Below are 16,845 nucleotides of genomic sequence, written 5' to 3' on the forward strand. Positions count from 1 at the left end.
GGAGCAGAAAAGCAGGGAGAGACGAAGGAGACAACAACAGGTATGTGTGAGTGGGACGATGCAGTACATGAAATAGTGTCAACCTTTTGGAAAACATCATATTAACAACTGCGGCTGCTTCTTTTTAGGTATAATATCAGTTACATGAAAGCTGAAGTTTTACTGTGGGAGTCATATTTAGTTTTTCAGGATAATAATTTAGAATTGTATGTAAGTATTTTATTACTGAAGGAAGAAAAATGCAAGTGCTAGGCCCTATGAAACACTTTCACTGGCTTCCCATTTGATCCAAAATCCAATCCATTAAAAAAAAAAAAAAAACGATATACTTTGTAATCTCTGTATGGTATAGGCACACTTTCCATCTCACTACTTTTAACCCCTTAGTGTGAACAAATCCTCCTGAAATCAAAGTACTGGCACATTTTTCTTAAAACTAATGAGGACCATCGTATCACTGTTTTCTTCAATGCTGTGGGACAAGCTTCCACTTTCTATTAGATTTTTCTATTAGATTAGCCCAGTCAGTTTCCAATTAAAAAAGGAAAATAAAACAATAATAATAGTTATTATTTTTAGACCCAGGAATCTATGACTTAATGTGATGATGAACAGATATTAATTCGATATAATGGCGCTTTTATTAGAAACTCTATGTTTTCATGAATGTCAGTGTAAGGAGTGCCCCCTGTGTCTGAAATGAACTCTTATGGCCAGCTCATACAGCTCATGATAAAGCTCATTATAAAGTGATACACACACAGAGACACACAAAATCTTTCCATGACCAGCCAGGGACATTAAAAACACTCTTTCGATCATTTGGCGCCACCCAACGGCGAAACTCTGTAACTACAGCTCCCGAGCACTTCCGTTCCTCCAGCCAACAAGGAAGTTCACCACACTCCAGTCTTCGTCGGCGTCCTCTCCGCAAATCTGACACAATATCGTCGTTATTTCTGTTAGGAAGGTGACTGCTCACCTGTCGGTATGGCGATGTCAACCTTTCAGAAGGTGACCCTCGCGACGTGCCTCGTGCTGTGCGTCGCGTTGCTGCTTCCTAAAATGCTGTTATCCCGGGGGAGGAAGGATGCTGCCGAGCGGCCGGAGGGTACGTCGCATTTCACGGCTTTTCTTTACTGGTCAGGTTGCCCCTGCGGTCCATATGGTTGATTTTTTTTTATATAAGGATGAATATCTTAATTTATTAGATTTTTAAATTGTGTTATGCTATTTCTTTTGTTAGTATTTCAATCCTAAATATGTGTTCTTCATCATTTATGCATCACTTTAGTTGTAGTAGCATTTTCCTCCCTGGCGAGGGCGCCAAACACACACAAGACACTATCTACCGTTATACGTGTATAATAAATGAACTGCTTTGTATTTAAAGGGGTTATATTTGAAAAAAAAAAAAGAGAATCTGTTAGCACACCTGCGAAATAAAAAATGCATTACTTAAAAAAATCAGACAATAAAATGCCTTTCAACAGTAAGATTATTTCAGTGGCAGTGATTCCCATTTGGCTCCTCACTGCAGGTTCAGGACGGTTCCCTCCAATGTTGCACCGTCAGATGGCTCCAGAGAGCAGAGGTCAGAGAGCCGCGGGGTCCGGAGCCTCCAGGGCCCACAACACAGAGGCCATAGGCAGAGGCAAGGGAGCAGGAACAGGGGCGGGAGCTGGAGGCAAATCCAACCTGGCAGGACAGATCATCCCTGTGTATGGCTTCGGGATCTTGCTCTACATCCTCTACATACTCTTTAAGGTGAAGTACTAGCAGCTGGCGAGAAGAAACGGCATGAGATGTACCTAAAAGCTCTTTACTGAAGTAAAGACTAGCTTTCATGTAGCAGCTGTAATTAAACATCTCTCATCGTTTACACTAAATTGCACAAGTCAAAGTATTTTAATGTCAAGTAAAAATGAAACCATAAAGAAGTGAAAAGTGTTCACAGTCTTTTCTGCAAAGGACTGGTGTTGTTTGTTATAAAGCATGAAGTCAAACACACACTTCCCTGTTGGGTTGTGGGATTTGCTGTGTTGTTTCTTTAAGAGTTTTAATCCTGATTCTCTCTCTGCTAGATCACGTCTAAAGGGAGCAGCAAGCCAGCAGAGGGGAGGTTCCCTGCATCACGCTCAGAGAACCTCAAGAGAAAGATCAGTAAGTTTTACGCACTCTCATTTAGCAGCTTTTAATCACTCACTTTCCCATCGTTTTTGCTTTTGTAACTAAGCTGCTAAATGAATCTAATGTTATTTTCTGATGGAAGCGCTGCAGGAGCCACATATTATCACTGTTGTGCTCATTATTGTCTGAAGAGCGTGTATAATGATCGTTGTCATTTTATGTAGTGGTAATAAAGTTGCAGAAACAGAATTTCCCCTTTTTTGGTTTCCAGCGTCAGCATCAAGCTTTAATCATTATTAAAGCTGTTTACTTGCATTAAGTCACTCGCTCTCAGAAAGCATTTGTGTTTATCTTTGGTGCATTAACCTAATAAGAAAAATCCCAAGGTTGTAAAAAAGAAAATACAATACAACTGTACATTGTTCAAATGATTCTGACTGCCTGTGCATCAGTGCATTGATCTATATTATCTGCATAATTTAAACGTACTGTGACCCTTTCTCCTGACTTTGTCCTTTCTTGGCCCTCCAGCTGATTTCCAGCTTGCCCAGCTGCAGGAGAAGCTGAGGGAGACAGAGCTGGTGATGGAGAAGATTGTTTCCAAAGCCCATCACAGTCCTAACAGGTGACTGCACGCCTTTTACTGAAGACAAAAAATTGCAAAAGCCCTCGAGCTTGTTTGTTATTTTAATTCCATGCATCCACAATCTCTTCCACAGAAGAGATACAGTGTGGGGTATAATTATTTGCCCCCCTGGTGAATCTGTAGGTTTGCTCACTTACAAAGAAATGAACAGTCTCTAATTTTTATGGTACTTTTATTTTAATGAGAGAGACAATATCAACAAAAAAACATCACATAAAAGTTAGAAATTGATTTGCGTGTCACTGAGTGACATAAGAATTTGATCACCAAGCAAGACACAACCCAGTACCTGGTGGAGAATCCCATGTTGGCAAGCACAGGAGGTTTCTTGTTTACTTATTGGCCCCTCGGTGCAGTGAAGTCATTCTGGACCTTTAGGAGGAAAACAGCCCCAAAACATAATATTTCCACCTCCATGCTTGACAGTGGGGATGCGGTTCTTTGGGTCATACTCAGCATTTTTCTTCCTCCAAACCAAGCGTGTCGAGTTGATGCCAAAGAGCTCGATTTTGGGCTCATCTGACCACAGCACTCTCTCCCAAGCCTTCTCTGAAACCTTTAGATGTTCAGTGGTAAACTTAAGACAGGACTGTACAGGTGACTTTCTCCTGTGTTTAGTTCTCTCATTGCTGTATGGACAGAATATATTCATTCAAAGCTTAAACTTTTCTGTTTTCCTGTGTGCAGGGTGAAGGGTGTGATGGCAGACCAGGAGGAGAGCCTCCTTCAGCAGTTGACGGAGATAACACAGATGATGCAGGAGGGTCAGCTGGTGGAGGGAATGGCTCCAGAGAAGAAGCCCCAGGATGACTGGAAAGGTAAAAGATTTTACCCACAGGAAAATGTTTATATCAGATTTTAATGTTTTATTAACTAAATTCTTTCTGTTCCAGCTGTAAAAGAAAGTGATCCTCTTTGATTTCACACTTGTAACTGTTCATCACTTGGGTACAGGTTCATTTGCTGTCAGTTACTTCCTCCACATCCTTTTTGGCTTGTCTTTGTGTTTTTGCCGAATTCACAGGACGGCCTCTGTAGTTCTGCTTTTCAAGTATAAACTGTGATACTTACACAGCTGCGCTCTCTTAGCTGGTGCTGTTTTAAGATTCTTTCAGCTTAAAGGATTTTTCTGTCGTCAGCCAGGCTGTTGATTGTATTTCATACAGTGATGTTTTCATTATTCAAGTCAGTATTAGAAGTGCTATTCTTACCACATGTAAGAATAGCCACTTTTGGCTCGCTACAACTTCTGGAAGTTGTGTTAAGTGGAGTGCAGCACTGTCCCAAGGAGACTGCCTACAAAGGGGAAATCGTCCACTTATAAAAATGAATATTTTTTTAGGCAGAGTCACAGAACGCTGTGATTGCACCTCCTATCATGATGATTATTTTTGGTCAGCAAGCAAAAGGCAGTTTTTACCAAAGTAAAGAATAAAATGATCCAGCCAGAACACGAGCGATCTGTGTTTGGTTTTAAGTCCTTGATAGTTTATTTCTTCTTCAGAACTTTCTACACTTTGATATATCCATTTCCTGTGCTGTGGTTCTGAATTACTTTTTTGTTTTCATACTCAGTTCTCTGGTCTCTGGTCAGTGTTTAACTCCAGCTGCAGTCCCATTAAATCCAAAAAAAAAATGACTGAAGTGAAGTCAGGAGACCCACTGCTGTGTGTGTGTGTGTGTGTGTGGACTAAAGCCAGACTGATACTGGAGCTTTAGGGCTGATGATTTTTAGAGTGAGAAACTCCAGACTCTATATATCAGCAGTTTGTCTTTATAAATTCATGCAAACATACAAAATGATGCAGTGGTTGTTTTTCACTTTCCAGCCACATGTGCTGCAGACAGCAGAGAGTATTTAAAACAATGGCGTAAAGTAATTAAAACATTTTGATCTTTCTTTGCTTTGATTAGCATTCAAATCATATTGATGTATATCTGACCACAACAATATGTGAGTCAGGGTGGAGTGACACAAAAGGAAGGACTGGAGCGACGACTTCCACCTAATAGTCAGTCCTTAGTTTACTAAGGACTGACTAAATCATTTTGATACATTTGCATCTGAAGAAGTTGATAATTGCTCCTTTATTTCTTTGATTTTAGATTCTTTATTGACCAAAGCATCAAATTAACTGTACATTTAACACACCCTTGGAGAGCTCTGCAACAATGAAAACAGTTACTTAAGGTTGTGGTTTATGCACAAAAAAGAACAAATTCAGACCAGACTTTTGTGTGATTTCCAAGTTTTTTTTTCAAAGTTCTCCCAAGCAACAAGGCACTGCTTATAATTATTTGCCTTTCTGTCAGTAAAGTCTCTCTTTCACCAACTAACTTTACACTGCACCAGGATGAAGTGAAGTCAGCGATTCCCTGTATGTCGGAAAATGTTTCATAGGATTTCAGATGATTTTACTAAATAGTTTTTTTCTTTGCTTAAAATTAAGCTTTTATGTAAATTTCAGTTACAAAGTAAAGCTGCAATACTGAAGGCAAGATAGACAGATATAGATTATCCTGTGCTAACTGCTGTATTTTTGATCCACATTAACAGTCAAACAGACACACATTTCAAAAAAATAGCGACCAATAATGAGGGGATGCATTTCTGAAAACTTTCCACAGATTATCCAGAGGAGCCTCATCCATACTGGGAACATTCCCACTGCTGTTGTAAGGAGCACCACCACAGTCCACAGACAGAGGCAGAGAGAACAGAAGGCGACGGGGCCGACCTGCTCGAAAACCTCCCTGCAGACGTCACAGGTGGAGACGTGGTCGAGGAAGCAGAAGATCTGAGCAAAAGAGCTGCGAGAGAATCTGATCTGACAGCAGCAAGTAGAGAGGATGTAGGGTTAGAGAGTGATTTAGGGAAAACTGAGGAGGAGGACATGCATGAACACAGAAAGGAACTGGGTCAGATTGATCTGGGCGTCCCAGAGGAGGAAATGGTTGGAGTCCTGAAAGAGCTGGAGCTCACGCTGAGGATGACATCCGTATTGGAGCAGGAGAAGATTGAGGACCTGGCGCAACCAGCGGACTCAGAAACGGCCTGCAGCTTGGTCAGGCGCAGAAACAAGAGGAGGAGAGCAAAGAAAGACACAAACTGACCAACGCGATTCAGACACAGTCAACTTGAGCCGGGGTCTGGTTTGTGGGGGCAGATGGGGTTTTTAGTCTGTACTCATCAGATTGGGAATAACATGAAAGCTGGTGATAGCATGACAGTTTCTCCAGCCTTGCTTAAATTTACTTGAAGGGAATACATGAGAAAAGACGTGAACAGGGCATATTTTATATCAGTAATATCAGCTTGATCCAGTGGCTGAAAAGTTTATAAAACCCTTATTATCTAATACAGTATTACCCGTCTGCATGCACAAATTCATCAGATTTTTTAACATTTGAACATAACACGCTTCCAGGATTTCTGGTGATGTGCTGAAAAGGTGGAGAGTATGCACACAAAACCGTTTGTTAGATCTGTCACGAAGGTCAGAAGGCATCAGTTTCTGTTCCTCTAAGGCATAGGTGTCAAACTCTGGCCCGCGGGCCAAATTTGGCCCGCAGCCTAATTACATTTGGCCCGCGAAGCCATACCAAATTACTATTAATGCTGGCCTACTGGTATTATACAGCTAATATATATATTGTTTAGTATTAAGCTTTGCTTGTTCCATATTCAGTTTTTCAGCAAAACTTGTTTGAGTCCATAAGAAAAGATTCATTCTTATATCTGGAGGAAGATTTTTTTTCAATAAATATTAATGTTGGCCCGCGACTTTGTTCCAGTTTTGAATTTTGGCCCACTGTGTATTTGAGTTTGACACCCCTGCTCTAAGGGGACCTAATGTTATTACATCTGGTACTGGAAGATGAAGTGTATCTAAAATAAAAAAAATAAAAAGAGCAAGTAAGACTGAATCAGACCCCAAATGGGAATGCAAATTGTCTTAATACCTAGTGGACAATATTGGGATGTTTGTGCCTCTTCTCACCTTTGTCAGCAATGAAACACTACCATTAAACTGCCGTCATTTTAAATTTTGTTTGACAGTTTTCCTACTGTGCTCTTGGATTCCTTTGTGTGAGCAAATGCAATAAATGACACTATTCTTAATTTAAGAATGAACAAAACTCGGGTTTTTAATTAGACAGGAGTTAGCCGAGTCCTCTTCTCCTCAGTGTTTAATATGAAGAAGTGTCTTCTAAACAAACCTACTGTGAGTAAAAGCACCTGAGAATTCACATCAGTGATTAACATGCTGTGAAGATGTTTCACACACACTTTCCTGTATAATCTGGTCGTCAAACTATGCCGTTTAGTTTTATAGTATCTACTTTATGGCACTGAGTCAGACTCTTCTGTGATGCCTGCAATGTTAATCGAAGTATCGACACTTGCCATGAGTCAGCTAATAATATGGAGAGCAGCAGAAGCAGCATTCAAAAACAAAAAGGAGTTTATTACTTGTATCATGGTACAATTTAACCATACAAAAGCAACATCACATTGTTTGATGTTAGCAGAGAATATTTTGGATTAACAGTTTAGCAAGTGGCACATCACAACATCTTCCCCCTCTAAATATTTCTCTGTTGACTTGAATTAAGTATCATGTGGTTGTCTGGGATCTACAGGAAGCAGACCACTGTTTGGCATGCTGCCTCAGTGCTCCATTGGCTCATCAGAGGCCTCTGCAGGAGCAGGTTCATCTGCAGGCTGGGCAACCTGAAACACAATTATTTTTTCAGTTTCATCTTAGATAGTATACTATCATGAAGTGACAAGGAAATGTTTCTCCAGAGCTGGACTGGATAAACCTTTGCAGTACCTTTCTTTGTGGCCTCTCCTCTAGCCCTTCCAGGAATGGGGCAACATCGTCATCGTCATAAATGATGAACTCCATGTCTTTCCCGACAATGCCGATGGAAACATTCTGAAAGAAAAAGGGCACAGTGCTGAGAAACTGCCTCTGTGCTGCACAAGCTCATGTCTCATTAAAGGCAAGATTTGTGCTAGCTGAGTGTGTAAGAAGGTGCCGTATCAGGTGGGTGTGGCGGGAGCTGGGGTACCTTGGTAGTGAGGTCCTGCTCAGTAGGGAGGGTTTCTCTGAGAGCACGGAGGCCATGCTGGACCAGTTCATTCAGGTTACCTGACAACAAAACCCACATGTCAGTGTGACCATTCACGTTTATATTGTAAAACTGCATTGATGACTAAAATATTTCAACATGTCCCAAAGTGCCTCAAGATGCTCATGGCCAAATTACATTAGTTATTTAACAATACAACAGGATAAGTGTTCATTTGCAGTTTAAACTGCTTTAAATGTAAATGCTTCTGAGAAGGTTAAAAATTAAAAAATGGATCTTACAGTCAGAGAATTTATCCATGCATCTCTCCAGGTAGGTGCGTGCAGACTGGGAACGCGCTCCGATGGACATGGCTTTACAGTCAAAGTAGTTTGCTGACGGGCAGGTCTGGAAGATGTGAGGTCCCATGTCCTGTTTGACACAAAACAAATAAATATCAACTGCACTGACTACTGAAACCTTTATAGTCTTTCAGCTGCAGATAATGCTATACATGCATGAATCCAGGCAGATATTTAACAAAGAGCGGGCGTGAAACAAACTCACATCATAACCAGCAATAAGGAGTCCAACACCGTAGGGCCTTCTTCCATATCTCTGTGTTGGGATTTGGGTTTCTGCAGTTTAAGTCAAGAATCATGTGACTCACTTTTTTTTTTTTTTAATCCTCTCATGAAGACAACCAGAAAACAGTCTAGTTTCTCTCACTCACACAGGAAACACATGCTATAACATATATTAGTATAACTGATAACAGTAGAGAGGATACTGCTGCCAACAAGAGTGACAAGACGTGACGTTGGGAGGGGCCTGTCGAAGACAAATCTGGAGTCCAAGCACTCCTGACGCATGAAGTTACTGTGGGAGAGAAGGTGTAGGAATTGTATTTAAGAATATTATGTACTATAATCATGAGCGACTTAGTCTGCACCATCAGCGTCACTGTTACCTACCAGAGCAGCCTGGCATCAGCAGTCAGTCCAGCAATGGAGATACCAATGTGGTTGTCAACATGGAGGATCTTCTTCTGGTGGGCCGCCAGTTCAGACTGGGCTCTCTGCAAGAGAAACATGACACATCAGTTGTGGATATTCAGTCATTGTGCTTTGACACCAATACCCTGTTGCAGGTTTTCTTGGCTGCTGTACTTTAATATACTTCCTATTATAAGAAACAGGCTTTTTCCCCCCCCTTTTCTATAAATAAGACAAGTAGGCAAGATGACACAAAGGAAATCCTTTTTATATGTTTAGAGACACTCAGAAACATACTACTGACCCACAAAATATTCAGGAAAGAAGTATAATTGTGTAGATACTTGGTGACAGTGTGTTAAAAAATAAAAACCTACAGACTTGTTTTTCTGCATCAGGAACAATGCCTGTATAGTGACCAATTTTCTGGCATTTATCCAAGGCATAAAAAACTGCAATGTCATAAGATCACCATCAAACACTGCATGACTGTACCTTTAGTGCCACCAGGACTGCATGTGTTCTGGATTTCAGCCCTACAGTTGCAGACCCTTGTTTCACAGCCTCCATGGCATACTCGATTTGATGAATACGCCCCTGTTCACAGATGGACACACTTATTTCACTCATCATGCTATCAAGTGTTAATGATGCACTTAGTCAGTGAAAGACATGACTTACCTGTGGGCTCCATACGGTCACATCGTTGTCGTACTGGTTGCGGAACTAAAGACAAACAAAAAACAAGCCGTCACTTAAAAGACTGTTATTAAAATATCACACACAGGAGCTGAACTTACATAGTTGTCTTGCATTATAAGCAGTTTTCTTGGTTAGCTACTGTTTCTCAAGGACTGAAGACTGCAACTACAAAAGAGACTGTCTGCAGGTTGGACTTTTCCAGAGCCAGGTTTTAAATTACCACCGTGATTAAATTATTTATAAACACGCATCTCTTTACTGGCTCGAAACACAAAACACCAAACTGACTTTAATACTGGATTAGGACCAGACAGCAGCATAAATACTGGGAGCATGGTAAATGGCAATCATAAAATACTAAATGGATTTCAATTGTCCGTCAAGCCAAATAACAACAGACACGAAGAGCTGGTTAAAAAAAAGTTATGGGGATTTCTGCTTTTATCGCCTCATCAGCGTCACAATTAAAACGTTGGATTTTGTGTATTTCACCCTGTTTCTGTCATGTATTTTTTTTTTATTAACTTGTGGGGACAAGAATGATTTGCAATTGCTATGCACTCATGTTCATACACCATGTCGCTCTGAAACGCTCCCATCATACAAAAGTTTGACATGTTAGAATTTAATGACGGCTAACTGTCATTAGCTAAGTAACCTTTACAGAACATCACTAACATTTACTATAGGAGACTTGCGGAATCATCACAGCCTTCGCAGTGATACATTTCTGCACAAAATAATTATTTCTCTTTTTCTAGCTTTTAAAGCCGAAAGGCCGGTGAAGTGGATTAAGGGAAAACGAAAGTAAGACATTCTACTTCCATCGCTAGTTTCAATGATGCTAACTCAGCCTAGCTGCTGAACGTTAGCCTTCCAATTCTCGATTCATCTAACAAATATTTAACTCATCATGTTTTAACAACATTTAATAGGAGCTAACTGAATATTTACTTAGGCAGACTGCGCTGAGTATAGGCTACGTGAAGGCTGTTTCTTTGAACACTGTGCGGCTAACGCTAGCAGTGCAGTGTTTTGCTTACTCACAGTGCAGTCAAAAGTTAGCCAGCTAATGTTAGCATTGTGGGAGTAAGTGGACCTGCTTTCAGGATTTCTTGAGAAAATATTATACGTAAAAATATACCGTGTCATTTATTTAGGCTTCGGGTCTGATGTATAATATGAAACTGACCAAAAAGTTATACATTTAATTCATACGCACCATCTCTGCTTAAGAAAGTGCCTCGTCCCCGCCGCCTGCGCAGTGATCCTCACTTGATTTATTTTCCTGACAGGACGTCAGGGAAACCAACAGAACCCCGATTTCAAATCAGTGATCAACTGAGTGAACTTTTGGTTGGTAATGTAAAAAAAAAACAACAACAAAAAAACAGTCCAATCTCTTATTTTTTAAAAAAGCATTCACAAACACTCACAAAATATCTAAAAAAACAAAATTAATAAAATAGAAGTGTATTTTAAATCTTGCCTCTACAAATGCAAATATGCAAATATTATAAAATCAAATAAGACAAAATAAAACAACCGTTTTAATTTGTTAAGGTAAATCCAAAACTAATCAATTGCAATGTATTTTTTTTTTTACTTAAATCATAAGAAGGATCGTGAAAAGAGAACCCATTTGGATATGAAAAAGTGAACTGAAAGCAGAAACTGAAACTGTGGAAAAAACACAAGAGCTCTTTGTGGAATGAACTGATCTGTGCGAATTAATGAACCATCTTGCCGTGTACATTAGCTTACTAACGAAATCCGTTTTTGTATATTCTTTTCTACGAGTGAGCTCTTGGTTGCAGTGATTGAGCATGGACACTAGGCGGCAGCAGTAAATTAGAAGAAGGAACCGAGGCGTCACTGCGTAGGGGACGCTGTCTTATTGCTGTCGCAGACCTGTTTCTCCATACAAATCCAGAAGAAAATATAAAATTGTCCTATAGACATAATAGTAGGTGCTTGTTTGATATCTTTACTTTCGTTTCTTTTTCTTCGCTAAAGGCACACTCACTTTAATGATGAAAAACCTTACCAGCTAGATTTGAAGGGTTTTTTTTTTGTTTTTTTGCCCACATTCATAGTTTTCCCAGATGTGTGTGATTCCATTTACTATTTACTATAAGGTCAAAACAGTACAGGTAGTAATATAACATTTGTGAAAATTGAAAATAATTTTTTACAAAGACAGAAGAAGTCCATGTGTTAGTAAAGGCCACCCATCTCAGTTATTCACATATATTATTTCTGTGTCACAGAGCACTCCAGTCAATACCTGTCTGTTTCCTGAAACCATAATAACCCATGACTTTTCATCTGCAGTGCATGAATTGTCTCTCCTTACAGACAATAATAAACAGGACTAAACCAAAGTAGAAAGTAAAGCAGATTATATCCACTACACTGTCTTAGAATACACATTTTATGTGAGAAGTCCCAGTTTGACTAAGTCAGCAGCCTTTTGTTATCTATGATGAAGTTGCTGATGCTACTCCCCAGCTCAGTACCTTTCTTGCTGATTTCTGTCTTTACAGAAGCAACACCATGCTCAGAAAAGACTGGAGTACTTTAAAGAAAATTCTTAAAACTGGCAGGATTCCCCTTTAATCCTTTAAACATGTGAATGAACATAATTTTCAGCACTATTTTAGCAGCTAGCAGTTGAAAAAATGGCACTCACACCATTTTTGAACTGTAAATCCCTAGGATGGCATATCTTTAAAAAAAAAAAACTGTACTAATATAATCATTTCGCTGCTCCTTATTAGAGCCCAGTAAAATGTCCCTCTGCTGTGGTGTAGTGGTAACAGGTAATGAGGTTGTATCCTGTGTGCTTTCTGTTGAGCACCACAGAAACAGTCCCAGCTTCTGTTCCATTAGACGGGTAAAAGCCAGAAATTGCTGGTCAATAAATGTGGCGTTCAGAGAAATCCTCACGGATCCATTGTTTGTACTGGACTTTTTCTCTGAGGGCATTTCATACTTTGTGTTGTTCTGCTGTAAAACACAAATCGCCCATTTTCCAAAATGGAAATACTTTGTAACAGCTATCATGAGTGAACGGTATTGATAGTTATTAGGCTCAAGTTAATAGTTAATTACTGTTAATATGGAATAAAGTGATAATTAATAATATTTTTTGCATAACATAATCAGCCACACAATGTTCAACCATATACAAGCAGGCAGATGAAGTGGCATAATTCGCAGGACTGTTTAACCTTTGTGTCCTGTTTTTTTTATCTGTTTAAATTCAGTTTCTCTAGTTGTTTTTTAAGGTTTAGGCACCAAGACTACTTGGTTAAATGGTCTAGATTAAATTACAAATTACAGCTGAGACCCATCTCACTGGTATGGCACATGGGTCAGAGTTTGAAGCCAAAGGAAACTGAGGTCTCATTGTTTTTTAACAGTATAAATATCTGTTAAAGTTTAGCTAATTATTGTCTTAATTTTTATTACTGATTGTTACTTTAAAAGTGATATATTGTAACGTTTGTTAGCTGTCACCACTTCAGCTGCTTTCCAATAAAGAAAAAGATTATGGCTAATTTACGAGAAAAAAGATTTGAGACTGTCTTTCGCCCCAAAAGCAGCGAGACAGAAAATATTGTGTTTAAAATTTAGGTGAGGGTATAAAAAGAGGTGGCTGTAAAGCGTTCACAAGCGTTGTTACCTTTAGCTGCAGTGGAGCTCAACATCCTGACCAGAAAATACATAAACGCCATTTTTCTTTTTCCTTAAAGTTAACCGTTACCCAAATAGTTCTTGTGCCTTAAAACCCAACAGTCCGTGAAGGTCAAAGAAAAGAAAATGAAAAAACGATCCTGTTTTATGTGGGAGCATCATTAGACATTGGACAAGGATTTACAGGATTATCTTATATAAAAAAAATCTACTACAACTTAGCTTTGCAGGAATGGTTTTACTTTTCTTTTTTCTAAAATCATCTCATGAGCTTTTCAAGTATTTTTTTAACTTATTAAAATCCAATCCTATAGGAGATATGGGAGAAAAGCACTGCTTTCAAATGCTTTTTTCCTTTTTTCAAATGTATATCACATGGTTGTGCAGCAGCTCTACAGGTGGACAGATGCTGACAGGTTTGTGGGGTTTAGCATAGACACAGTGATACACATGCTTTCCACACAGCTCCAGAAACTCTCATGGACATTTTTTTTTCTTCCCTAAGGGATTCTATCACTTTCCATGATGTGTGTCTCTGCAGCCAGAGAAATGCTCACTGAACGCCTTATGTCCAATACCCTGCGTCTCGCTGTATTCTTGGCCACCGTTCCCCCATTTTTTTTCTCTCTCTTTCTCTCTGTTAATGATATCTGATGTACCCTTGATCCAGAATGGGGTTGGGTGGGGAGTGGGGGTGGGGGTTTGAATTAGTAGGACTGTGCTGACGAGCTCTCCTCCCCTGCCAAGGCAGCAGCAGCATGGCGGCAGCCATTACATCAGTGCGCCAACCTCCTCCTTTGTGATTGAGATTGTAGGAGCTGTGCTTAGCTCAGCATGTTTTTTTCTTTTTTTTTCCTGGGGGCCTCATTTTATTTTGCCAAGTGCCCCCCCCACCTCCCATTTAATTTTTCAAATGGAGAGCAGCCTGAGTCACTGTGTGATGGGTCCAAGCCACACTGTGGACCCACACATGGTGGTAAGTGTAAGCACACCCATTCTTCTACTCATTCATATATATCTATATCTATCTATCTCTCTATATATAGATAGATATAGATATAGATATATATATTTTAAATGATGGTTAATTACTATCTCTAGTTTATATCATCACTTTAGCACCCAGTGATTTTTTTAAAATATGTTGTGTCTTTCCTTTTGTTGGCAGGACACACCGAGGATTTTACATTACTTCTATAATGTATAATAAAACATATAAACATAATATATAGTAATAATTTCTATCCTGACTGGTGTAAAATTCCGCAAATTCCCAACCTGTGTTGCTAAAAATAGGTCAGCGATGTGTTTTAGCTCAGAAAATGGACGGACTAATTGGTAGGAAAGGTGGCAGCTCTGCCAATGTTGCATTAAGCTGGCAGCTATCCAGTGACAAGACAGGTCAGGGGTCTGCAGCCACAGAGCAAACAGAGAAAAGCCTCGGCAGCCTATCCTGCTGATAAGTTTTATGGCTCTCATCTGCATGTCGTCATAGGCTTTAAGATTTCCAGCAGAGCATGTGTGTGTGAGAAGAGGTGAGGAGGGAGTCTTGCAGAGATCCTTCTCAGTGCTGTCAGTTTCCTGGTGTTGACGAAAGCACTTATGCAGCATTTCAGCGGCAAATGGCTGAAGACGTTTTTTTCTGGCTAAAAAAAAAAGCTGTACATTATGGGCACTTAATAATATCAGCAGTTATATAGGCTGACTCTTTGCTCACTCTATGTGCCTACGAATAGACGTGATGAAGTAAAGCCACACATCGTGTGTCTCTAATATAACAATAAATATGACAGCAGCAGGTTTGCTATAAGCCACCTGATGTCATGCTGAGCTATTTTTGGACTTGGATTCAGATTAGCAAAGGTTCAACTCGGTTTAGCGTAGATTTAGGAGAAAAGTGCGAGGGTCTGAGTGATGGAACATGACTGTTGAATAGAGGATGAGCAGACTGGTGGCTGAGGTGGAGCTGAAAAGCTGGGTGGAGAGAGTCGTGACCAGCATGCTGCGGAGCACTATCTGTTCTTAGGTGTATAGGGTGGGCACACACACACAGACACGCAGACACACACACACACACACACACACACACACACACACACACACACACACACACAAAACTACAAAGACACTTGTGGTTAGCCAGGAATCCAAGAATCATGAAGATCCAATAGTAGTGCCAGCAACGATTACCGTATATCTAAAACCTCCAACAGGGCAAAATTAACCTGCTATCAAGGTAAAAGCTTTTTCATTTTAGGAAAAGAGAAAAAAACAGATTTCCTGACGAAGACAAAACTATATTTTTAGAGTGGTGACAGACAACAAGACACAGGTGAAAGAGGATGAGAGACAATTACAAAAGGGTGAAAATGAACAAAAACAGGAAGTAAAATCCACAAGACACACACAAAAATTCAAAATAAAAAAGAAAGTAACCACATAAACAACAACTGAGAAACACAAAGTCAGAGAGAGGAACATATAAGGCAAGTAAAAATAGAAACACATAAGGCACAAAATCTAACAGTTATAAAAAAGGACCTTGCGATCAGCACTGTAAGCAGTTTTGAATCCCAGTACTCTTTGGACCTGGAAAAAGTCTAGCCCTGATTTACATTCATATCTCAGTCATATCCCTTCTTACGTCCACTTACTACACAAGCCTATCATGTTTCATAGCAGACAAAAGATATTGCTACGTTTGCAAAATTAACAGCATGTAACTGACCACACAGTGTACATAGGTGTGAATTTTACCCAGTGGAGCTAGTTATTACTAGTCATTTTTAAGTCTGCCTTCATCTTAACCAACTGCAAATGAAAAAAAAAAAAGATTTTTAGTGGCACAGACGGGACAATCTGGCTGAAAGTGGAGCCAGTGTCACTGCTAGTGACAAGCCTCTGGTGAGCAGAGTGAATTGCAGTCAGAGCAGGGGCGGTACGCCTCACCCAGGCAGACACAACCAAAGAGTGAGAACATACAGGCGACCAACATGAAACACACACAGAAAAAAAATATAGTGAGGATACAGACAAGATTGCAACATGATGCCAGTATGGCTTACATAAACACACACTGGCTTAATTCAAATAGTAATTAATACTCCTCATTGTAAGAAGGAAATGCAGTCTTGGAAGAAGCTGATTTCTGCCATTAAGGATACAGTGATTAGGATTTTCCTATCCATCTTTTTTATTGTTTTAATGCCAGGAAATGCACCCACACCAGTCCTCAAGTACTAGAATCCATCATTTTAATGTTGTGATTGTGTCTGAGCAGCTCACCAATTAGACGTTTTAAAACTTCTTATGAAGAGTTTATTGTTTAAAAGTAGTCTACACCGTGATAAAATATAAACAGTGCCACAGAGAGTGGTCTAACTAGTTGTATAAATTTAGCAGTTGATGTACTTGCACCTGCCTCTTCTAAACCCTGTTCAGTGATTGTAAAGTTAACTTAGCAACAACCTCTTAGAAACCTAGACTTATATCTGCAACATTAGGCTTTAGATTATGCTGGTTACAGTGTAGCATAGAAACACAGGCTTTTTGTGATGACTATTCAATTTCCATCAAACTTGTGTTTCTTTTGAT

General features: G+C 39.7%; 2 protein-coding genes across 2 annotated transcripts; one reads left to right on the forward strand and one right to left on the reverse strand.

The window, feature by feature from the left end:
* The first annotated feature begins 855 nt into the window (after positions 1-855).
* ric3b (RIC3 acetylcholine receptor chaperone b) lies at positions 856-7,482 on the forward strand. The gene is made up of 6 exons (XM_005459952.4): positions 856-1,111; positions 1,541-1,767; positions 2,085-2,163; positions 2,662-2,755; positions 3,464-3,594; positions 5,405-7,482. Exons 1-6 carry the CDS (start codon positions 991-993, stop codon positions 5,887-5,889), a joined length of 1,137 nt encoding a protein of 378 aa, XP_005460009.1. The 5' UTR covers positions 856-990; the 3' UTR covers positions 5,890-7,482.
* Positions 7,225-10,900, reverse strand: psma1 (proteasome 20S subunit alpha 1). The gene is made up of 10 exons (XM_003455414.5): positions 10,775-10,900; positions 9,532-9,576; positions 9,346-9,447; positions 8,830-8,933; positions 8,646-8,734; positions 8,423-8,493; positions 8,158-8,287; positions 7,856-7,935; positions 7,615-7,719; positions 7,225-7,511 (listed from the first exon to the last, which is right to left on the reverse strand). Exons 1-10 carry the CDS (start codon positions 10,775-10,777, stop codon positions 7,449-7,451), a joined length of 792 nt encoding a protein of 263 aa, XP_003455462.1. The 5' UTR covers positions 10,778-10,900; the 3' UTR covers positions 7,225-7,448.
* Positions 10,901-16,845: the final 5,945 nt, after the last annotated feature.

Source organism: Oreochromis niloticus, linkage group LG7 (genome assembly GCF_001858045.2).
Source record: "Oreochromis niloticus isolate F11D_XX linkage group LG7, O_niloticus_UMD_NMBU, whole genome shotgun sequence".
NCBI lineage: Eukaryota > Metazoa > Chordata > Actinopteri > Cichliformes > Cichlidae > Oreochromis > Oreochromis niloticus.